This window comes from Tachypleus tridentatus, chromosome 6 (genome assembly GCF_004210375.1).
Source record: "Tachypleus tridentatus isolate NWPU-2018 chromosome 6, ASM421037v1, whole genome shotgun sequence".
Lineage (NCBI taxonomy): Eukaryota > Metazoa > Arthropoda > Merostomata > Xiphosura > Limulidae > Tachypleus > Tachypleus tridentatus.
Genome location: NC_134830.1, coordinates 168,792,070 through 168,817,386, shown reverse-complemented (window position 1 = coordinate 168,817,386; position 25,317 = coordinate 168,792,070). Strand labels below are relative to the sequence as shown.

The 25,317-nt window shown below is 34.1% G+C and overlaps 1 protein-coding gene across 1 annotated transcript; it reads right to left on the bottom strand.

Annotated features, from left to right (window-relative positions):
- Nucleotides 1-1,102: 1,102 nt before the first annotated feature.
- On the bottom strand, nt 1,103-25,012 carry LOC143254409 (RYamide receptor-like). The gene is made up of 4 exons (XM_076509529.1): nt 24,795-25,012; nt 10,714-11,637; nt 7,260-7,634; nt 1,103-1,278 (listed from the first exon to the last, which is right to left on the bottom strand). The coding sequence occupies exons 2-3, from the start codon at nt 11,503-11,505 to the stop codon at nt 7,260-7,262; spliced, it is 1,167 nt and encodes a 388-aa protein (XP_076365644.1). The 5' UTR covers nt 11,506-11,637; nt 24,795-25,012; the 3' UTR covers nt 1,103-1,278.
- Between the last annotated feature and the right edge of the window lie 305 nt (nt 25,013-25,317).

Genomic DNA, 25,317 nt, shown 5'->3' with positions numbered 1-25,317 from the left:
GTGCTAACAGTAAGCGTAGGTTGTGTTAAGCCTAAAACTAAAAGGAACAATCCAAAAACAGGGAAACCCGTGATTATTGGCCCAGCTTGGCTAGGTGGCTAGAGCGTTCGACTCGTAATCTGAGGATCGCGGTCTCGAATCCTCGTCACCTCAAACATACTCGTCCTTTCAGCCGCGGAGGCGTTATAATGTGAACGGTAAATCCCACTTTTTGTTGGTTAAAGAGAAACGTAAGTGTTGGCGGTGGGTGGTGATGACCAGCTACTTTCCGTCTAGTCTCACACAGTGTTAAGGCGTTCGACTCGTAATCCGAGGGACGCGGGTTCGAATCCCGGTCGCACCAAACATGCTCGCCCGTTCAGCCGTGGGGACGTTATAATGTGACGGTTAATCCCACTATTCGTTGGTAAAAGTGTAGCCCAAGAGTTGGCGGTGGGTGGTGATGACTAGCTGCCTTCCCTCTAGCCTTACATTGCTAAATTAGGGACCGCTAGCGCAGATAGCCCTCGAGTAGCTTTGCGCGAAATTAAAACAAAGACAAAAAAACAGTGCTAAATTAGGAACAGCTGGAGAAGATAGCCCTCGTGTAGCTTTGCGAGAAATTTAAAAGCAAACAAACAAATCATTGAGTTCATGTAATTAGAACGATGTGTTGTGGTAAGTTTCTCAGACTTGAATTTAATATGCTAGTAGTATTATTTAGTGTAAACCTAATTAAAAAAAACAAAACGAACTAATTAAGTATTAGTTGAAAATCAGATCCCAAGAATTTTCAATTACATTACAAACATTCTGCGTATTGGAATTTGAGGCAAAAAGGTTTCTAATTATGTTACAAATGACAGGAGTTAGTCCAGGCTTCTGAGTAAGGAATGTAACGTTTATGTGTTATTTTTCTTTGGAAACGTTGCTTGTTCTGATGCTATTTTTTATACTTGTAGTCGAAAATTGTGGGTTAGACGCAGGTTAATTTCATGAGTAAACGAGCTGGAATCGTTGTCCCGCTTCAGACGATTGGTTTCTCCATATGTTCTAAAACATAGGAAGCGAAGATAAATTTGTCGAAACCCTGTTCGAAACCTAGGACTCATCCACCAGCATGTGAGAGAATTATAGGAAATGAGGTTGATGACCAACCAGTGGCAAACAAACCAGATGTATTCCATGTTTCTGAGGTTCCAGAGAGTAGGGTCCTGGTCTCCCATCACTGTTAGAATGTTAAAGAGCAGCCAGCAAACGGCAAAGACTGAAACCTACAATGAACACCATCTTGGTCATCTAATAGAAAATATAATAAATATTTACATTATGCAGTGAGTTTTCTAATAAAATATCATATTTAAAAATCTATATTCAATTTTTAACATTGCAATCTCTCCAAATACAAGTAAAAACTAAGCTCACAATATTAAATGCCTTATTCAAAACCATTATAACATTTTAAAGTAGCACAGATAGCCCACTCTGTAGTTTTGTTCTTAATTCCAAGCAAAACAAACAAACAAAACATTTTCAAGTAAAACTTCGAAGAGAAGACTGTTATTTTAGGAAAGCATGCAATATTGTTAGTTAACAACATACACGAAGAGAGCAGATTCTGAACCCTAACAATTTCATTACTGTTTAATTGTTTTTAAATTTCTAGCAAAGCTATAGGAGGGCTATCTGCGTAAGCCGTCCCTAACTTAACAGTGCAAAGTTAGAGGAAAGGCAGCTAGATATCACCACCCACCGCCAACTTTTGGGCTACTCTTTTACCAATGAAGAGTGGGATTGACCGTACCATTATAACGCCCCTACGGCTGAAAGGGCGAGTATGTTTGGTGCGACCGAGATTAAAACCTGCGACACTCATATTATGAGTCCAGTGCTTTAATCACCTGGCCATGCCGGGTTGTCTATACAGTTCATTGTTTGTTTTTTGAATTTCGCGCAAAGCTACAGGAGGGCTATCTGCGCTAGCCGTCCCTAATCTAGCAGTGTAAGAGCAGAGGGAAGGCAGCTAATCATCACCACCCACCGCCAACTCTTGGGCTATTCTTTTAACAGCGAAGAGTGTGATTGATCGTCACTTTATAATGCCTCCACGACCGAAGGGGCGAACATGTTTGGGTGTGACGGAGATTCCAACCCGCGACACTTAGAGTACGAGTCTGGTGCTTCAACCACTTGGCCATGCCGGGCCATCATTATCGTTATTAATGTATTTTCATGTCTACAGGTGTAAATATTTTCACGTATTAGGCTTAAACAGTAAACAAGAAGAAAGTTACTAAGAAGGTTCAACATAAATGGGCTAATTAGTGATATTGATTCTATGTACGTACTTAATCTGTAAGACACCTTTAATGTTTAATAACGGTATAACTGTGACTTAGATTTTGTTGACCAATAAGATTGCTATTAATATTAGGACTTGAAAAAGATAACATGAAAAGTTTCCTTTTTATAATCTGCTATTTTTATCTACATTACTTATAAGAATCAATGAAATAACTAATAGACCTCATTGAAGCCTTGCCTATCACATGGTTATATTTAAGGTAAAAATTTTTAGTGCATAAAATATTTCAAGAACGAATATGAACAATTATATAATGTATTCTCTTTTTTAATTACGTACCCTGCTGGCACAGAGGGAAGTCTTCGGATTTACAATGCTAAAATTTTGGGTTAGACTCCCATTGGTAAACACTTTGTAAAATACGTATAATAGTAAAAGATAAAACACGAATCAAAGCAATTGTTTCTTATTAAACAAATTAACTAAACAATACAATAACTGAGATACGCCATCGTGGCGATCGAACCACGAATTTTAGCGTTGAAAGTTCTCGAGCTTACGGAAAGTTCTAGAATTTTCGAATCGCTTTGTAGTAATTTATTAATGTTTTTTTTTTCAAAGTACATTTCTTAATTGCGTTATAAGTTCTAACTGTGTATGATGGGATGATATGTGAAGTATAATTGCCTTACTCGTATAGTATATGATATACTACACATGGTTACGTTTTATGCTGGAACTGAGATTGCTGTTTAAGCATCATTGGTCATCTTTCTTATGCTTATGGGTGCCTGGCATCAATAGAACTTGTGATAGCACAGATAGCCCTCAAGTAGCTTTGCACGAAATTCAAAACAAACAAACAAGCAAACATATCCTCAAGGATAGGCACTAGAAGTACGAGCTCATGTCGATTTAAGTCCGCTAAAGGTCTCAGAGTGAGTAGCTTAGATCGAATGTTTTGTTTGTTCTCTGAATTATAATAATAAAATAATATATGTCAATTGATATTCTTATAGCTGACTAGTTTCGGTAACACATTTGTACATTAAAAATATATATGTAAAAACGGCTCGTTTGGGTTGAGAAAATATTTTACATAAAATTTACGAGCCGTTTTTACATATATGATTTTCTCTACCAGTGGGTTTTCTCGACATCACTCACATTTATATGTTAGTAGTTTTGAGGCCTGATAAAGGTAACTTTGCTACCGAAACTAGTAGGCTGTAGATAACATTAAATATTAAAACCTTTCATTGTGTCAAAAACTACAATTGTGTTTGTGTTTTTCTTTTACTTTTAACAGAAATTCCTTTGAAACTTTAATTACAAATTTCCACTGATTTCATTATAGTTAATTTAAGTGTTTAAGCTTACATGTTTCGTTGGATTAAAAATAACGTATAATATGTAATATAATAACATATAATAAAGCCTGATTCCACAGACGTTAAGAATAGAATAATTATTATACTTGTAAATATACTGATGGAGAATTTTTTTAATATTAAAACAAGGTATAAATTAGTGTATAATAACGGAACTGTTATTTGTGATGTTCTATTGTCATTTAAAATACGTTTGATTCGTATAAAATGTTTGGAATAAAATGGGATTAGTTTTGTAAACTTCCAACTTCATTATAGATTTTATAATTTTCTAAAAAATACAACCCTAAATTTCACATTAATAATGAACGTTACTGCTTCGCTCAAATGTTATCGTGTCGAGTATCTGAGCTGATGAGCGCTATGGCATGCATAACATTACCGTAAACGACGCAATATCGACTGCAGAGAAGAGCATTAAAACATGTTTTAGCCTCCTGTATTTAATATCAGGTGTTTAATTAGCATGATTGTAACGTAAATTTTACAAGCCAGGTTTTACAACGATACTATCTTAAGCACGGTGTCACTACATCTTAAATTGATTGTATACCTGCTGGTCGCTGTATAGTTATCAAAACTCACGCCTAAGCGCTAGAATTATACAAAAAACGAAGAAAAATGATGTTTTTAGGTATCCATTGAAAACCATAACCATACAATAATCTCTGAAGTGTGTGAAAAAAAAATGTACTAAGTAATTTGAAGAAGAAGTGGGGCGTGAGTGACGTTTAAAATATTACACTGAAAAACAATTCTAACGAAATGTATTGCAGATTTGTATGGATTAAAAATACAACGTATTAAACTCCAAATTCCCTGAATGTAAAATTGAAATATTTTATTTTAGTTCAAAGTTCAAAGGACAGTCTGAGATCTATCCACCGAGGATTCGAACACTGAATTTTAGCGTTGTAAATGCACCACTAACACTCTAGGAGACAAATTGAAGAAAGCTACATGTAAAAAAACACATGCAACCTTTCTACGTACAAAACAAACGAGTACTTTAAAAACATTATGATTTATATATTTGTAATATTTTAATTTGTCTTTATTTCATATCTAACGGATAATATTAAAATCTTGTCTACCTTGTTTGCTTGTTTAGAGTAGATTGCTCAACTTTATGCTAGCGTTGTATTTTCTGTGTGGTATCAAGGCCAGACACTATTTATAGTTAATAAATAGATCGTGTCAAATACATTGAAATTAATTTACACTAGTACAATATCGTTTTGTTTTTTAATTTCGCGCAAAGCTACACGAGGGCTATGTGCGCTAGCCGTTCCTAATTTAGCAGTGTAAAACTAGAGGGAAGGCAGCTAGTTATCACCACCCACCGCCATCTCTTGGGCTACTCTTTTTTCAAAGAATAGTGGGATTGATCGTCACATTATAACGCCCCCACCGCTGAAAGGACAAGCATGTTTTGTGCGATGGGGATTCGAACCTGCCACCCTTATATTACGAGTCGCACGCCTTAACTCATCTGGTCATGCCGGGCCCACTTGATATTTATTGCCTGTTACGAAATTTAAAAAAAATCAAACAAACAAATATTAAGCAGCTGAGCCACAGATGTTAAGATATGAACTCTAGAATTTGACTTTATTTTCAATTTTTCGTTGTGTTTGGCGAATCACATACAACTTATAATTAAAATATTAAATTTTACAATGCTAATCATTTTATGCATTAAGAAAGATTTTTTTTTCGATTATATTTAGGTAGTTTTAATAGAAATTAAATTTTATGCGTGTCAGCGTATCTGATAAATAACAAGTTCGAGTGCAAAAAGGAACAAATTAGATATAATAATTACTTTATTTCTATGGTAATACTGTATGTTTGTTCTCACGGCAGCTGAAACATGAGTTGATAACTAGAGGTGTTTAACCTCTAGTCTACGATAAGGAATTTTAATTAAAATCATGTTTGACTGATTTTTTTTTCTCTACCGTTTCAGACATGTATTTTGTCTTCTACACGCCATTGCCAAGAAAGTGTATTACTTAGTATCAGAACCCACCAATTAGGATGGACATAAGAAAATACAGAAATTCTATTTGATGGAGCATAAAAACTGCATTGGAATGTTGCTACAACGTGAGCAGGTAAAGTATTGCCTAGTTTTAGGCTTAATTAAAGTGCTTGAAATCACTTAAAGCCTAACTGATTTGTAAGTTCTCAAAGTTTATCTCTTATTCATAAATTATTTTCTTTTAAAGACAAACAACAAGATTATAGGTGCAGATTACAGTTAGTTTAAATCTAATTTCGTCCTAGAAGGATGAGTTTGTAAATTTTTTGCTAGAAAGCGAGGTAAACCAACAATATGATTGTCTGTATTGAGCATAAAGCTACACATTGGGGTATCTGTGCTCTGCCCACCATGGGTATCGAACTCTGGTTTCTAGCGGTATAAGTCCGCAGAGATACTGCCGTGTTACTGAGAGCTAACTATATAAAACTAGAGTATTTCTTAAGTTAGAATAGCAACTGGAATTTCAGATTTAAGTCGGGCATTGCTGAAAAACAAGCAGTTTATAACTAAACACTAATTTTTTGTTAAAAACTAAAAATATGTTTTATTAATTGTTTTCAAAATATATTATTCTAAGACAAATATTTTAAAGTTAAGTTGCAAGCACTTAATATCCATATTATCACGAGTTAACCGATGTTTCGTAGACTTAGATAAGGATAGCGTTGTTATTGATCATTATTTATCGGTAGATTTTTAAACAGACGTGTTTGGCGAAAAATTATTATTTTTTTAAAATAATTAATGACGACCATGAACCGCCCATTGGTTCAATGGTAAGCCTACAGGCTAGTAATGACGAAAACTGGGCACAGTATAGATAGCTCATCGTGAAGCTTTCTGTTTATTAACAAACAAATAAAGATACCCATAAATAAATTTGCATAAGTATTGAGTTTAATTAAACACATAATTTTTTATTTTTTTCCTTTAAATAAATTGGACTGATTTGTCTAAATTTGATGGTATATGTTTGCAGTTGATTTGTTTGTTTGTTTGTTTGTTTTTGAATTTCGCACAAAGCTACTCGAGGGCTATCTGTGCTAGCCGTCTCTAATTTAGTAGTGTAAGACTAGAGGGAAGGCAGCTAGTCATCACCACCCACCGCCAACTCTTGGGCTACTCTTTTACCAACGAATAGTGGGATTGACCGTCACATTATAATGCCTCCACGGCTGAAAGGGCGAGCATGTTTGATGTTACGGGTATTCGAACCCGCGACCCTCGGATTGCAGTTGATTTAGCTATAAAACTGGAAGGTAGTCATTAAAAAGAAATTGAACAAAATATTATGAGAAGGAAAAATGAAAAATAACAATAGAACAATTTCATTACTGTATATTCATGATTGTTACAATATTTGTTATCATATGTCTAATATACGTCATTTATTTTTATTTAATTGCATCTTCCTAAGTGAAACATGAAACATTTAATAACACAAGTTATGTATCTGTAGATATATTTGTATGCATATATATATATATATATTTATATATACAAGGTAATAATAAGAATAAAATATATGTATATATACCTAGACATTCACTTTCTTTGGTGGTGTTCTAGAAAATCTTTTAATGGAATAAAAATTCTGCCCACCAGAGGTCCTGTAACTCGGAGTAGCAACAATGGAGTGAAGGGGATTTTCCGAATGCTGTTGTAGGAGCCTGCAACAGAGCAGGTAGAAGACTTTACGAAACCCTGCTCTGTACTTGGAGTTCATCCAGCAATAAATGAAAGGGTTGCAACAGGCATGACTCATTGCTAGCCAGTGGCAGGCAAACCATATGTAAACAATATGTGGATGGGTGTAGATGCTTGGGTCGTGATCTCCGGCGACAAGTAAAGTGTTTAGGGGCAACCAACAGAGAGTAAAAGCTGTAACACAGGTGATCATCATTTTGACCATCTGGAAAAGAGATAAGGTGAGAATATTGAAACACAGATAAGTAAAATTATCTAACAATGAAGTACAGATGTTTAGCATTTCTGTTTTTAGAACATATTTAAACAGAACACATATTGTTTAAACAGGAAAAGATATGGTTGGAAATTACTGTAACAGGTCTTATCATTAGGTAACTTTCCAGATTTGTAACGTGAGAACTCAGTATTTGTACTCAATCATTTATTTGTATTACCAACACGTTTTAAAAACCGGGGTAAAGCGAGACAAAGTGTACATTCGCATTTAAAACTATTATTTAATACAATGCAATGACATGACGTTCGTTCCTGAAATTAGTGTGTTATTGTGAAATCTCCAAGCTTGCTCAATTGATACTGAAATCAAAGAATGAAATTATTAAAGTGCTAGAAAGGTTTATACGAAACAATAATAAAAAATCGTTCAACGGTACATTTCGTAAGATTTAGGCCCCAAAACGAGTTGATAGCCCAAATAAATTACTTAATACGAAGTTTTATTATTATTTGTTTGCTACATTATTAATTTCTGAAACAACTAACGGAAAGCTGACAAACTGTAATAAACCTGATAGAAAATATTGATATAAAACATTTTGAGAATAAAAATGTGTATTGTAACAAAGTTGGAACTTTTCGAAGAAATTGAACTGATGGTGATGATAAAACAACACAACTGTGGAAAATTGTTACAAATATTTATAAGCTAGACTATTTGGTTTTTGAATTTCGCACAAAGCTACACGAGGGCTGTCTGCTATGCCTATTTTAGCAGTGAAAGACTAGAGGAAAGGAAAATTAATCATCTCCACCCACCGCCAATTCATGGGCTACTTATTTTTACCAACGAATAGTGAGATTGACTTTCACAATATAACATCTCACGGATGAAAATGCGAACATGTTTGGGGTGACGGGGATTCGAACCCGCGACGACCATGCAATGTCGGCCACTAGTGGATTGAAATCCATCGAAACTCGAAGTGACCATTATTACAGAAATATTGTTGTTAAAGTAATTTTTTTGCAGATCAAAAGTCTAGAGCACAACTAACTTTTGGAGTACCCTTTTAACAACGAAAGGTAGGATTGCTAATCACATAATATTACTCTCAGGGTTGCTGAGGTGAGCATGTTAATTATACGCCCTAACCACTAGCCCATGCCAGTTATTGTGAAATGTAAATTAACAATTAATGATCGTGTTGTTAGAAATGTTTGTATGAAACAATAATAAAAATTGTTGAACGGTATTTTTCACATAAGTTAGGCCTAAAACCCAAGAAAGAAACTTCAAATTTAGTTTTTTGATCGCCTACTAGATTCAGTTTAAAGTTAAATTTGGAATTAGATACATGAGAATATGTATATTGCAAAGGAAAAAGCAAACTTTGGGCATTTTTCAGTTAATGAATCATCTAATATTTTATATAAAAATAATTTTAAAGTTTCGCAAAAAACAAGATAATACAACTGCATTTGGATGACGTAATTACAATGTTAGAACATTTATCACAGGCTTATCAAAGTTTTTCAAAGCTCAAACTTACTTTTAATTTGTATTTAAATTGTTTATTAACGTCATTACAATTTAATGTGATATATATATATATGTTGAAGATGCCAAAACTGACGAAAGACTAAACTTTTGTTTTATAGCACACTTCTAAAGTAGCAAAAACGTTTTTCTGTTATCTTCATTGTAAATGCTCTTCATAGACGAAAGGTTTGGATTTTATTTCAAAATTGTGATGTTTGATATTTTTAAGGCTACATGCTATTACTTAACTGTTATATGTGTACATTTAAAGTACAACGATGCTTTTATTTCAATTGTTTCACCAAAATACAATGAGCAAATAAATTAGATACTGTTAATACGTCATTATAGGGCTAGTTAGACGTATTTTAACACTGTAGAATATAACTGCGCCTATAGACAACAAACATCCATTTTCATGTGGTCATTTATTAAAAGTGGTAATATAAAGCGTGAACGTGTATTACCAGGCACAAAATACCCCCCGCTAGTACAGCGGTATGTCTCCCGATTTACAACGCTAAAATCAGGGGTTCGATTACCCTCGGTGGGCTGAGCAGATAGCCTTTGTGGCTTTGCTAAAAGAAAACAAACAAACAAACCAGGCATAACTTTAGCGTTCTATTTAATTATTTGATTTAACTTTTCACGAATATATCTGTTTTCTTTATACTTAGATGTAATTGTTTGTTTTTGGACTAATTAAAGTTAACTTCATTTGTGAGACGAGGTAATGTGTATATCCGCTTAAAATATACGTAATTCTAAAATGAAAGCTAATATTTCATAACAACACACAAAAAGAGAGAAACCTTGTTCATAAGAATACAACAAACTGTAACTTTCCTTACACAATTATTCAGCATCTGCCCTGAAATTTAACGCCGTTAGACAGAATGTATGGCTCAGCATGGTCAGGTGGTTAAGGCGCTCGACTCGGAACCTGACGATCGCAGGTTCGAATTCCTTTCGCTTCCCCTTTCAACCGTGGGGGCTTTATAAAGTTGCAGTTAATCCCACTATTCGGTGGTAAAAGAGTAATCCAAGAGTTGGAGGTGGGTGGTGATGACTAGCTGCCGTCCCTCTAGTCTTACACTGCTAAATTAGAAACGGATAGCGCAGATAACCCTCGTTTAGCTTTGTGGGAAGTTTTAAAAAACACACAAAAATGGACAAAATATATGAACCCTAATAAAATTGTACGTTTGAGAAGTTTCTTGTATTCAACAAATAAAATATATTATTTCTGTCACCGGGTTTAATTTTAAATTAACCACTCATAATACCTTAAGATTAATATTAAAGTATAAATCAATTATCTGTTATTATTTCTATGAACTCACTTTTAAACTGCACTTGTGTTACATTTTATAAGTTTACAAGTATTCCCACACACAATTTCATAATGCAATTCATTGAAACTAGTAAATTATTGAAAAATCTCCAGCTCACCGAATTGATACCGAAATTAAAGAATGGAATAATCAAAGTGATTGGTGCTTACATTTACTGAAATACTTACCTTTCGTTTTGATGCAGCCAATCGGTGATCTCGGTTGTCTTCGGCTTCCCCCGGTGTTTGTTTTCCCCACACAACAATAGCTATCCTGGTATAAGTAAAGATGAGTACAATCAATGGTAGAAAGTATTGTAATGTCATGAGAGCCATGCTGTAGTAATATCTTTGAATTGGGGTGCTCCAAACTTCGGTGCAGAGGTAATGGTCGGTGTTGTTCTGTGGAACTAGTTTCGAAACGATAGCAGTGGGGAGTGGTGTCAGCAGCGCCACCAACCAAACGGCAAATATAAGTAGCTTAGCCTGTAGCCTGGTCATTCGTGGCCTTAGTGGCTTGATGATGGCGATGTACCTGTCCACACTGATCGCTATTAGTGTGTAGGCACTAGCGAATACAGAAACAGCCTGAGCGTAAGTGAAAATCACACAAAAGACCCCACCAAATGGCCAACGTCCCAAGATGAGATTAACCACGAAGGTGAAGGGAATGCACAGAACAGCCATCAAAACATCTCCAACCGCAAGGTTAACGATGAAAAAGTTGGTCACAGTTCTCATTCGAGGATCAGACATCACAATGTAACACACGATCCCATTACCTCCAACAGCAGCAAGGGATATCGTTATATACATGATGGACATCAACACCTGGATTCCAACTGGGACTAAGTTTTGTTCCTGCTGGAGGTCAGAGTCAGCGGAGGTATTCTCCTTAGACAGTTCTATGGACATGTACATTTCGGTGAACATGACCGTCTCCCAGGGGCCAGTGGAAGAGCTTGTGGGTGTCTTCGACATTCTACCGTTTATTGAAAATTGATTGTTTTGTCAATTTTCAGCCATTTTAGCTTCACATTGGTAATGGTACTGCTAAAACTGGAGTTTTCAGCTATTGTAGTTTCACATTGGTAACAGTCATACTAAATCTGCCTGCAAAAGAACATCGAACACGAAGCTTATTAGGAACGAACGTAACATTGTAGAATATCCTAGCATATTTCATTTTAATTAGAGTTATCATTGATGAAATGTTTAATGGTGTCAGTCTATGTATGTGATTATCTGAGAAATAGTTGTTTTCAGGTTAGTTAAAAATATATATGGTGCTATCAGAGTGTGCACGAAGCTGTTTCAGAAATAGATATTTTCCGTTTAGTTAGTGAGTGCGTTAATAAAGTAGGGGCAATTAATTGTACTGTAGATAAACAATTAGAGCGAAAACAACATCTTAAAACTTAAGAAAACTTAAAACATGAAACCAATGCTTTAAGTATTTTTAAAAATATATATATGTTGGATCAACTCCTTTTAGTTATAAAAGTATGTTTTTTTTTTGCATCAGGACGTAATTAACAGAGACATTTTTAAAAGACAAAACATACAAGCTTGAAATTAAAAATAATAACTTTGGGAGTTTTCAAAAGGTTATTGGGCATATTACCGCAGAAGATAGAACGTACATAGCTAGATAAGGCAAGTTTGTATGTATGAAATTAGAATCTAATATGAGAACAATAATTAGGCGTGTACTCTTATCTCCAAGTAGCATATTTAAAATAGAAGGATGACGAAAAAATATATGTCTGTGCTAGAGTTGACATGAATCTTTTCAAGATAAGTTACTGGAATTATTAACGGTAGTAGCTGCTCATCTTAATATTTTGATTAGAGAATAATTTAACCTCTTTGAAATTACAATTAACCAGCTGAGCGTAAAATGAAAATGGAAATTCTGTTCTAAAAATACTCGACCCCACAAATTCTGTTCTAAACATACACACGACTCCACAAATTATGTTCTGATGATACATGGCTCCACAAATTCTGTTCTGAGAATACACGACTCACAAATTCTGTTTTAAGCACACACGACTCCACAAATTCTGTTTTCTCCATACACGACTCTACAAATTCTGTTCTAAACACACACACGACTACACAAATTCTGTTCTGATGATACATGGCTCCACAAATTCTGTTCTGAGAATACACGACTCCACAAATTCTGTATAAACATACACACGACTCCACAAATTCTGTTCTGATGATACATGGCTCCACAAATTCTGTTCTGAGAATACACGACTCACAAATTCTGTTCTAAGCACACACGACTCCACAAATTCTGTTCTCTCCATACACGACTTCACAAATTCTGTTCTAAACATACACGACTCCACAAATTCTGTTCTCTCCATACATGACTTCACAAATTCTGTTCTAAACATACACGACTCCACAAATTCTGTTTTAAACATACACGACTCCACAAATTCTGTTCTGAGAATACACGACTTACAAATTTGTGCTAAGCATACACGACTCTACATATTCTGTTATAAGCATACACGACTCCATAAATTCTGTTCAGAGGATACACAATTCCACAAATTCTGTTATAAACATACACGACTCCGCAACTTCTGTGCTAAGCATACACGACTATACAAATTTGTGCTAAGCATACACGACTCTACATAGTCTGTTATAAACATACACGACTCCATAAATTCTGTTCAGAGGATACACAATTCCACAAATTCTGTTCTAAACATACACGACTCCACAAATTGCTATTTTGTGAAGTTGAACAACTTTCAACTTGTTGAAATAGATGGGTCGCGGGTTCGAATCCTCGTCGCACCAAACATGCTCGCCCTTTTAGCTATGAGGGCGTTATAATGTGACGGTCAATCCCACTATTCGTTGGTAAAAGAGTAGCCCAAGAGTTGGCGGTGGGTGGTGACGACTTAGTTGCCTTCTATCTAGTCTTACACTGCTAAATTAGGGACGGGTAGCGCAGATAGCCCTCGTGTAGCTTTGTGCGAAATTAAAAAACAAAACAAACTAAATAGCTGGGAAGATAATAACTTGTAAAATAACAGGATGTATAATTATAAGCCCTCACATGATAAAGATAATTTTTTTAAATACATTACAATGTTAACTAAATCGAATACAATAAGATTTACTACTTTTCTTTTTTTAATTGTGTAAAATTACAAGTTTTTTTCTCAAAAAAGAGTAGGAAGAATGGTGAAAATAGCAGTATCTTGATTATATTAATATTTAGTTGCTTAGTTTTATTTTGAAGAATCCGTGCCCTCTACTATTTTTCTTCTCCTAGCTAAACAAAAAAAAAGAAAAAAGAAATTTCAGTTCAGGAGAGCATTGACACACAATTATTACAATAACACGCAGATATGCCATCATAAAAGTAACCTAATATTGTGAATATTTGTTGTTTTTTCCTACATAATGACAAGCAGGATAAATTGTATAAAATTACGAATTTTGGTATAAGCTTTATATGGAAGAAATGTGATTATATTTAGATTTTCGTTTTTTTCAAGTCATGCACAAAATTCACTTTATTCACAGTGACGTCATAGGCGATGAAGCAACATTAGTGGATTATATACGAAACGAAGAAGCGACCAGAGACATAGTTTTGCTTTCTAAAAAACTCCTTGAACCTCAAATACTTACAAATTAGAGGCTAAAAAGTATTGTAGATTTCGATTAAAACGAAAAATAACCTTTTGGTAAGTCACGTTAATTATTGCAATTTGATAATAAAAAATATAATGTTTGTTTTTTGCAGTCCAAAACTGTGTCTATAACACAGATGGAGCCACGAATTTTAACATTATAAGCTTACTATTGAGCCATAAGGGAGCAACATTACAACACTGAAAGAACATTTTATCCAATTTCTTTGTCGTAATATTTCTATTTAGATAAAACATTCGTTCGAATGTTGTAGGATAGTTTTAATTATCAATTACTTTTACAGCTAAAATTATACTGCAACATCCTAAGTGTTCGAATAATCATACTAGGATTATCCTAATTTTATTATTAATTATGTTACTTTTGCACAAACTTTATTTTATTATCGAACCTAATAAGGCTTAGAACTGGTGATTGAATGTCGTCTGCTCGCTGCATACAGTTTTCACTTACCAGAAAACGACACAACAACAATAACAACAACGTTATTAAACATAATGTAAAGCTAAGCAGCAGCAGATTAATAGTCTTTATATTCTTATCACTATTCACTTTATATTTAACTTAGAGATATGTTAGCATAACATTGTAATAATAAAAGTAAATTATGTTTAGTGAATGTTACGCCTACTTCTCATTTGATAATACAGTGATATAAGGTTTTTCTCAGGACACATGTCTTTTATAATGTAGAGGGTAACCCGTAAGTCCCTACCCATCCATATATCTTATGTATCCAGTGTATATATGTGCTGTCCCTCATTCTCGCTGCATATTATTATGCGACGCTATGTTCTGTGAGACATTTTCTTCAACATAGCAGAGGTTATTGTTCCAAATGCCTCGGTAATAGCTGCCTTCAACTCATCATTAGTATTATTACGTTGTTTGACACAACATATGGATGGGTAGGGACTTATGGGCAACCCTGTATATTTATAACGTTGTATTACATTATTACACATACGCTTATTCGATTCGTTAGTGTTTAACGTGCTTGAGGTTTGAGAGGTTATTCATAATGATATCGTCTTGAATAAATAAAAAAAAGCATGTTGTTGTAGAACCTACAGAGAAACGGAACGATTGAACATGACACTTTTTTAAAATTACCAGGGATATCGTAAGTGAATCGATTAGCCTTCTCTAAAAAATTGTTGCTGAATCGATTAGATGTTTCTGAAAATGAATTTTATGAATGAAGTTATTAGCATTTTCTGAATATATATCTTGTAGCTTAATTCGTTAGCAGTTTCTGAAAAGAAGCTTTGTATTTAAATCATTCAGCATATAAACTCAGTTGAAACAAAACTAGTGTTATATTATAATCACCTATAAAAAATTAAATAAAACTACATAGGTAAAGTATAATACAATCAAGAAAAGCTTAGAAAGAATGTTAATAGACATCATTAGTACCACGTATATATATTAAACAGAACATTCTGAGGTGTAAAGTGCAGAAATTTTAAGATGATGAAGTTTAGAAAATTTCAAATTTTAGACAAAAAAAAAACAATGTGAAAACGGGTTTTGACGAGAAAGAAACTAGCCATAGACAATGGTCGAGTTACGGAGTCTTTTGTAAGAATTTCTGAAGGGCTTATTTGCATACGCAAAAGATTTAAGTCCACACTTTCCAGTGTCTTATTTGCTTCTGTGTTTTCACAATTCAGCCTTTTATGATAATAGGACAAAATGAATAGATATAGTACTGAACGTTTAAATACATTTAAATTTCTGGTAAGATATTTAATTAATTACACTACGTTATCCTTTGATGGTAATTTTTCTGGATTTGTCACTTAGGATCTGTGTGAAGAATAAATTTGGTGTGGAATTGGCGCTCAATTTACGATTAACTCTTCAACGATGTCTCGTTCAAAGAAAACTTACAAGAACTCAGTTCGAATAGACAAATAAAATGACATACTTAGTGTAGTGATGGATGAATTATGTTATAAAGAAGAAATACGGTCGTTAAGTTACAGCTTTTGTGAGAAATTATTAGCGAACAACTTGAAAACCTTAAAGAAAACTCGACTTTATCACCAAATATTAAAAATCTTAAGCTGCTCTAATATGTCATTTCTAGATTAATTTGATTTTTCTGGATTTGCGAAATTATTCGTTTTATGAATCGTCCAGTTTGATGCATGGAATAACAAAATCGATTTTACGTTTTATTTTAGGCTCGAAACATTTGCTGATTACAACTGTTTTGACTTTTGTGAATTAAAATTACTAATACTCAGATATATACTTCAAATTGAACTGAAATTAATTTCTTTACTTAACCTCTTATTATGAATAGAAAACATAGTTCAAAAGTTCTGTTCTTCTTAAATGAAAATTAAAGGTAATTTAGATACAATTGTTTGTTTGTTTTGAATTTCGTGCAAAGCTACTCGAGGGCTATCTGTGCTAGCCCTCCCTAATTTAGCAGTGTAAGACTAGAGGGAAGACAGCTAGTCATCACCACTCATCGCCAACTTTTGGGCTACTCTTTTACCAGCGAATAGTGGGATTAAACGTCACATTATAACGCCCCCCCACGGCTGAAAGGGCGAGTATGTTTGGTGTGACGGTGATTTGAGCCCAAGACCTTCAGATTAAGAGTCGAGTGCCTTAACCAGCTGGCCATGCCGGGCCATACAGTTCATTCATTATAAGATTGTAAATATTTAAATTACTCCTTAATGTTTCGTTTTATTATGCCATCAATGGCTCAGCAGAAAGTTTGTGGGCTTAAAATGTCAAAGTCGAGTTTTGCTACCAAGAAGAACAGAAAATGGATAGTCCTGTGTGTAGTTTTGTGCTAGAAAAAAAAACGATCTTAAACGAGCAAACTAGCACAATAAATAAATTCTATCTTCACCTAATGACAGAAGATAGACTTATATCACGAGTTTCATCCGTAATCTTGTCGAAAGATAGTGTTGTAAGCGGCGAATTGGTCTTTCTAACTCTAATTGCCATGATGGCCAAAGACCATAATTTTTTGAGTAGAAAGATTTAGCGAAGGAAAGCAAAGTCATTCTTAGATCATTCATCCTGAACCTTTCAGAGGCACGTGAAATCAGCTTCCAATATTATATCTTATAGATTAAAGATAAAAGTTTATTGGTAATTCGAGTGATTTGAGAATGGAATTGGTGAAACGGTATTCTGTGATTTCAGTGCTTTAGTAACTTGTTGTTTTAATGCGTGTTTTGGAATTTGGGAATTTTAAACTTAAAACCTTTATCAGTTCCAAATTCTGTTCAGAATCGTGTTCCAGTACTAGAAGCTTCATCCAGATGTATTATAATGGCTCTGTGGGTTGGAGGAGTCCCTTTCGCTACCAATATCTTTATGGATGAATTTATTGCCTCAGAGTCGCTTGCAGTATGGTTGTGGTTCTTGCTCTTTTCTTAAACACTAAGTCTGATGGGTGGGGTTTCCAGCTCCCATGGAAAATAATGACATCTCCAACATTCAAAATGTTTCGTTTAAAAATCTCGTTATACAACTATTTTTTTCACAGAAATTAACTCTGTTACGTAATTGTCCAAACACCTCTAGCGACATTGCAATATTGAATGATAGGAAATTTACCAAGAACAAAAAACAAAAGTAATAAACGTTTCGCATGTGCCACCACTGTATTAGCATGTGCAAATCATTCTTATAAAGACGATGATAAAACATGAAGCGCTCAGAACATAAATCATAAGCATAATATTTTGTGAGCATAATATTCTTCATGATCAAGTAACAAAAACTAAAGATATAAATCTTATCTATGTTCACCAATCATGTTCTGCATTTGATATCAAGTAGAAATATCAGTCTGTTAATTATACCTAAAATAACTTTTATGATAATTTCACGTTTCTTGAAACATAGAAACTTGTCAATACGATCTGTTCATAAACAAGTTCAGCGCAGAAGTAATATTAGAATAGATTAATGTTGCATGTAGTTAGCTGAAGATTACTAATGCATGACAGAAATATATAAACGCTAAGAATACTTATGGTCAGGTTTTTGTAATTATTATCAACCAATGATTGGTAGCCTGTACAATCACCTGGATTTGTAGTTACTGATTTGTTACTAATTTCTTATATTATTAGTTATTAGTCACTGACTATGTTTAACTTGCCATTATGTTGCCATCTTGAGGGAAAGAAGGATCGCCTTTGGGATGATAGTGGCTGTGATTCAAAGATGCCACGAAGAGAGAAGAAGACATCACAACAACCTTCCTTGAGTAAAGATGCCTTGAACACTTGATAAGGAAGAAAATAACTAACAAAAAAAAAAAGAAATTTGTTTGCTTGTAGAACAAAATTACACAACGGGCTGTTTGCATTCTGTTTTCAATGAGTATCGAAAACAGGTTTCTAGCGTTGTCAATCCGCAGACATCATTCTCTGTCAATTGGGGGGTAACTGAAGAGGAAGAACAATAGAAACACACAACCATATTACACAAGACATACAGAGGACATCGAAGAGATGAATGTAAGAACCGTATTCAGGAGTCTAAATACAGCGTGATCACAGTCAACATACCCTATATCATCTAAAGGCTCAATGGATGATAAATACGCCATCTACATCAACTATTGTGAAATCGGATTTCACACCCATTTGAGTTAGAAAAAAAACCAACGACTCTGTCATACTGACCTACTAGCGTAACATCCGTCATGTCAGAAGAGAAGAACGTGTAATAAAATGGAATAATGATAATATAAGTTAAAAGTTGCATAATAGAAAAAGGAAAAATAAGAAAAGCCTTCTACGTTCACCGAATAGACTAAACATTCGGTTAATTTAGCATAAAAGTCAACAATATCTGGGAAACTTTCTTGAAAACAAAATTAAATAGCTGATTCACCTTTGAAAAATATTCAGTCAACCTCTAAGTATTTGTTAGAAAGTTTAAATATAAGAATTACATCGAATATATTCAGATTAAGATATAAAGAACTAGTGGTTACAACATGAAAATACGATTTATTTATTTATTCTGGTATACGTAATTAACGTAAACAGGCGAACCGTCGATATTATGTGTTTAGTGTTCATGTCATTGCAACAATGTACATTAAAAACAATGGAGGTTACTTTGGATAGTAAAGTTAACTTACTACGTTTTTTATACCAACGATTTTAGCTGTGAATTATATACAGTTTGCAAAGTATACGTTTCAAATATATCCGTTGTAAAAAATAAGGGAAAAACTATGGCATTTAAAAGAAGAGATTGTCGGAATAGAAAACGACGTAATTTATTATTTTCTTTAAAATAATTTAATTGTGCATTTTACTCAAGGTAAACTACGACTACCAAATAAAAAATATCAGATATTAAACTGATATAAATACTTTAAAAAATTTTTACTTACAAGAAACAATTATAACCGCCCGGCATGACCAGGTGGTTAGGGCGCTCGACTCGCAATATTAGGGTGGCGGATTCGAATCTCCATCACACCAAAAATGCTCGCCCTTTCAGCAGATAGGTCGTTATTATGTGAAAGTCAATCCCACTATTCGTTGGTAAAAGAGTAGCTCAAGAGTTAGCGGTGGGTGGTGATGAGTAACTGCCTTCCCTCTAGCAACTGCCTTCCCTTCCACTGCTAAATTAGGGACGGTTAGCGCAAAATAGCCCTCATGTAGCTTTGCGCGAAATTCAAAAACAGAGAAAACAGTTATAACCGCTTCATGTATTTTCGATATGACTTTTAACTGACACCCGTGTTTGTTAAAGACAAAAGTATTTAAAGAGAAATCATAATGGGACTTCAGAGATGATCGTTGACTTACTTCAGATACGAAGTCTTTACTGTGGCATCATCCATTTTTTTTTTATCTTTTCACCGAAGGTCTCGATCGATTTTTTAGAGAGCTGTCAGAGGCTTGTTAGATATAAAAGGGAACAAAACTGAACGTTTCTCGAACAGTATTTTAGTGATAAATAACTAAACTCGAAATGTTTCTCAAGTGTATATTAATTTAGTTTAGAGAAAGATGAAATATTTGATGAGATTCAACCTAATGAACCAATAAATAACTTGTCGTTCAGTTAATTAGCAATCCTTTGCTGAATTCGACGACAATGTCACCGTGCAATATTTCTCCTATCAAATTAATTGTTTACTAAATCCGTTTCGTTGTCTCACGTTATTATGCGCAACTTTATCATAAACACAGGGCGACTTAATTATTTCTTGAAATTGTAGCACCTTAATGATTTAGCCTATGATAAATTTTATTTTAATGAGGAAGAAAGTTTATCATGTGAATTTATTTGGGAAGTTGGATTTAAAATGTGCGTCTTCAGTCGTTAAACAAGAGAACAGAAACTGGACCTTGGAAGAACTGAAAGATAATTGTCAGTGTTGTTGTCTATAGTTTAGGTAGAGCCTTTGATAATTTTTACACTGGCTCGATCGGATCCACTGATCCAATATACTTAGTGGAGTTCATTGTGAGTAATTTTGTTCATGGTAAATCATTTCAATCTTTTGTCAGTGATCTTTACTCTTGTCACGCCGTTTGCTTCTTGTATGTTTGCATGTGTGGCTTGTAATGATGTACCTTGAATGTTTGTCACTACCGGAGCTATTCCTGGACGAAACTAACGAAATAAAGTTTTACATCAATGTCAGATATTACTGAAGCTTGTTTTCTTTTGTCTTCAGGCACATCAAGAGGCTCTGCTGACATTAATAGACTAAAACATCAAGTGTTACTGTGGGTCTGTATCATGTGTGGGACCTATTATAATGATTTATTTCTCTCTTTCTCAGGCAAATGTTTTTCCACATTTTTTACAAACCTTTTTCCGGCATTTTCTTTACCAGATGCATGCAGTGAGTTTCGTTTTGTCAACATTATAAAAAATAAAAGAAAGTTTTTTCTTAAAGGAAGTGGTTTTTGTTCAATATGTTAGGAAGACATTTGTGCCAGAGGTACTTCATAGTTTTCATCTTCTGTGGTTCTTACTATTTCTGGGAAGGCCTTTTCGCATTACTTGGTCTTTTCTGTAACACATTTCGTGTATCTTTTAACGAGACGATATACCCCATTAGGTTTTATATTGTGGAGGTTTGAAAATTAAACATAAACCGTAATCGGTTATGGGAAGAGTCAGATTTGGTCTGTTTTCCATTTTATTTTCAGATTTTACCTAACTTTAATCTTCTCACTGTGTTTTATAGTAAAATATGAATCGTTCCTTCAGAAATAAAAGGTTTGATTGGGCAATTAAACTATCTTTTTTTCCAGTTCAATGTGTTTAATTTAGATACCACAATCATAATTTTAGTCTGATAAGAAAACAGTTTCACGCACAAAGAAATGATAAACTGTACATCTGATAAATGTTGGATTTATCCACGATCCTCAAACTATTGGTTGTTGCATCTATGGTGGAAACCTATACACCAAACATCAATATCGAACTTAGTGTTTATTCACATTACGCTACATGACTGATGTTATAACGTAAGACATGAAATCATCTCCATGGAAACTTATCTCTATTGGTGACTGCAATAAACTGTTGTTACAAGAGATATTACATCCAAAATAACATCATGCATAATACAGATAAACTATAATACGGTGCGAAACTACTGAAATTGCATAAAGTTGTGAAAATGACAACTTTTACTGTATAATTTTGCTTTTGATCAGTGACCTTGACCTCAGAGGGGCAATGTTATGTGTCCGTTGGATAGCTGGCAATAAACATGGATGTGAACTTCTACATTACGTTTTTATAGCTTGTAATTACTGAGTCATTACTGTACTGTGTACAGGTATTACGACAAGATAATATTTTGGCATTATTTTACTTTTATGTGGCTACTTCATCCATGTCTTTACAGAAATTAAACTTGGACATTATGGTAATGCTTCACTGATCCATGTTGACAATTGAACGAACCACTTATCATTCTACCATAGACTTGTATCAAGGATATGTGATTAGTGTTTTGTTTGAATTAACATACCGACCAAATTCAGGGTCTGAAATAACTGTCTTGGTACCCCATGCAAGGTCTTAACCACATGGAAAGATTTAAAATACGGTATCGGTATTTGCTAGAAGAAATCAATTTAGTAGCACTCTACAAGTAAATCTTAACAAAAACAATGTCTAACACTATATATTAAGTTTTGTTGTAATGCCACGGCCCAATCAGCGTTGAGAACTGTCAGTAGAACAGCGAGTTCGCACAAAAGCTTACTGTGATGCTGGCTGGACTCTCTGACAAATTGCTACAGACTTGAAGTGTTCCCTAAACATTGTCAAGCACATCCTATATCGTGAGACCGAGATAGATAAATTTAAAAATAGAAAAGGAAGGAGCAGAACAACTAAACTCAATAATACTGATGTTAAGTATCTCCGTTTAAGTAGAATTTGGAACAGAAGAAAGACTCAATCATGTGCCAAAGAACAAAAAATTGTCCAGGTTTACAGTATCAGGAAGACTCAATGAAAATCAAATGTGTAGTAATGTAGCAATTAATAACTTTTATTTCGATCTACAACTATTATCAAGAAAGTTAAATTGATTAAAATGTTCAAAAACTTGACTAGTAATTATTTGCAAGAGTGTTATGAACACACGAGTCCAAAGTTTGAAATATTTGGTTTAAAGAGCAGGTTGCATTTACTTTTTTATTTAATATTTTAAGATATTTGAAATGAGTTATAAACTACTTATTAAGAATAAATTATTTTGCAACTTCAAAAGGAAATAGCCCTGCATGGCCAGGTGGTCAGTTAAGGAACTCGACTGTTAATCCTAAGGTCATGAGTTTGAATACTCGTCACTCCAAACATACTCGCCCATTCAGCTGTGGTGGGGTTATAAGGTGACGGTCAATCGCACTATTCATTGGTAAAAGAGCAGCCCAAGAGCTTGTGGTGGATAGTGATGACTAGCTGCCTTCTCTCTAGTCTTACACTGATAAATTAGTTACGACCAACGCAGATAGCCCTCGTGTAGTTTTGAGCGAAATTCAAAAAGCAAATATATTTAATGAATTTTACGAAATATTACATTTTTTATATTAAATATACGCGTTATAATGTGACGGTCAATCCCACTTTTTGTTAGTAAACGAGTAGCTCAAGAGTTGGTGGTGGGTAATGATGGCTAGTTGCCTCCCCTCTAGTCTTACACAGCTAAATTAGGAACGGCTAGCGCAGATAGCCCTCGTGTAGCTTTGCGCGAAATTTAAACATATTACACGTATAACTTCTGAGCTAAAACAAAATAGCAAGATTACTTTATTTGAAATTGATAATGTTAGACATTTACTAACTAGAATTAAATTCTCTGATGAACAGTGGGGAGGGCGTGATCAAATGTTTAACGTAATGTTACTAAGAGCCCGACGCACTCCGCACATTTTGATATCATGGTTTTGTAGTAAAAGTGACGGTCAAATAAGAACAATCCAAGGATGGTGATATGTGTTGTTGATTATCTACTATATCTGTCTAGTTCATAATTACAAAACCATCAAAGGCTATGGACTAATAATCTTTGAGTAACTTTGCGCGAATATTCTAAGACAAATAAACAAGCAAACGAAATTATTATTTCAGTACAATAAAGGTATCATGAAGCCTAGCTGGAGTGTTGTCAGAACTACAAAATCTAGGTGGTTCTAAACGTAAAATAATTAACATCGTTTACACAAACGCAAAGGTAGTTATTTTCTTAATTAATTCTTAATCGACTAGATTTTGTTTAATATTCTGTTCCGATTTAGTGAATTTTAACGATGCACTTAAAGTGTTGATGTAATACAGCAACAAACTTCAAAGACGTTCCGCCATTTCCTGAATAATATGGTTTAGTTTGTTTTGGATTTCGCGCAAAGCTACACGAGGGGTATCTCCACTAGCCGTCCCTAATTTTGCAGTATAAGACTAGAGGGAAGGTAGCTAGTCATCATCACCCACCGCTAACTCTTGGGCTACTCTTTTCTTAACGAATTGTGGGATTGACCCTAACATTATAACGCCTCCACGACTGAAAGGGCGAGCATGTTTGGTGCGACGAGAATTCGAATCCGCAACCCTCGGATTACGAGTTGAGTGCCTTAACCGCCTGGCCATGCCAGGCCTTCCTGAATAGAAAATATTTTATGCAGTCTAGAAAGTCGAAAAATTAAAATGTTCTTTCTATGCCAGGAATTATATTAAGAATTTTTTTTTGAAACACAGTTAAAACAATTTATTTTTATAATTTCTGGGTATTCTCGATTTTAAAACATGTTAACGTTTGAAAAAAACGTCTCTGAATTTAATATCCAGTTACTGAAGAATAAATAAAAACAATAAAAAACGACAAGACATAAAAGAAGCGGTTAAAACTCACCTTGATGACCTGCTGGTAACAGTGGGGTTTATCAGAAAATGTATGTTTAAACTGTCTTTTGTTATGCTCAAATGCTTCGCTTTTAAGATAATCTATATTACATTCTCTTTCTGACTTATTTACGATTTGATGCTAAGAGAATAAATGAAATTCTTAAAAATTAATAACTTACCGCCGAAAATGTATGGAAATCTACCAAAACCCCGCAGATTGATGAAACTATAAAATAATAGTGCGGGGGATATATGCAGATGTAAGTATATAAAACGTGTTTATTACTGTTTTAAGTGTCACTGGTTCAGCTCTCTTCTTTCTCAGCTCTTTGCTAGTCTGCTGAATACAGGAATCTATAACTATTTATAAAGGAGTAAGTAAGGCACTGCGCATGTCCATCAGTACTATGGTAAGATAATAAAAACTGAATTTCAAGAGCTGTAACTAAATAGTGTATCACTGTATTCTGCCAACACTAAATATTAAGATAAAATTAAAATAGTGTTGGATAAAAACGTGTCTTAAAATCGAGCTTTTGGTAACAGATTTCGCGACTATAAATTAAATGTGAAAAATTGATATTTTTAGATACTGAAGAGTATTACCTTGATTTATAGCATATCATAAAATAAGTGAAGTTTTCAAGATTATTTAGAATTTATATTTTAGTTTGTGTTGTAACGTCTAAAATATTGTTTACA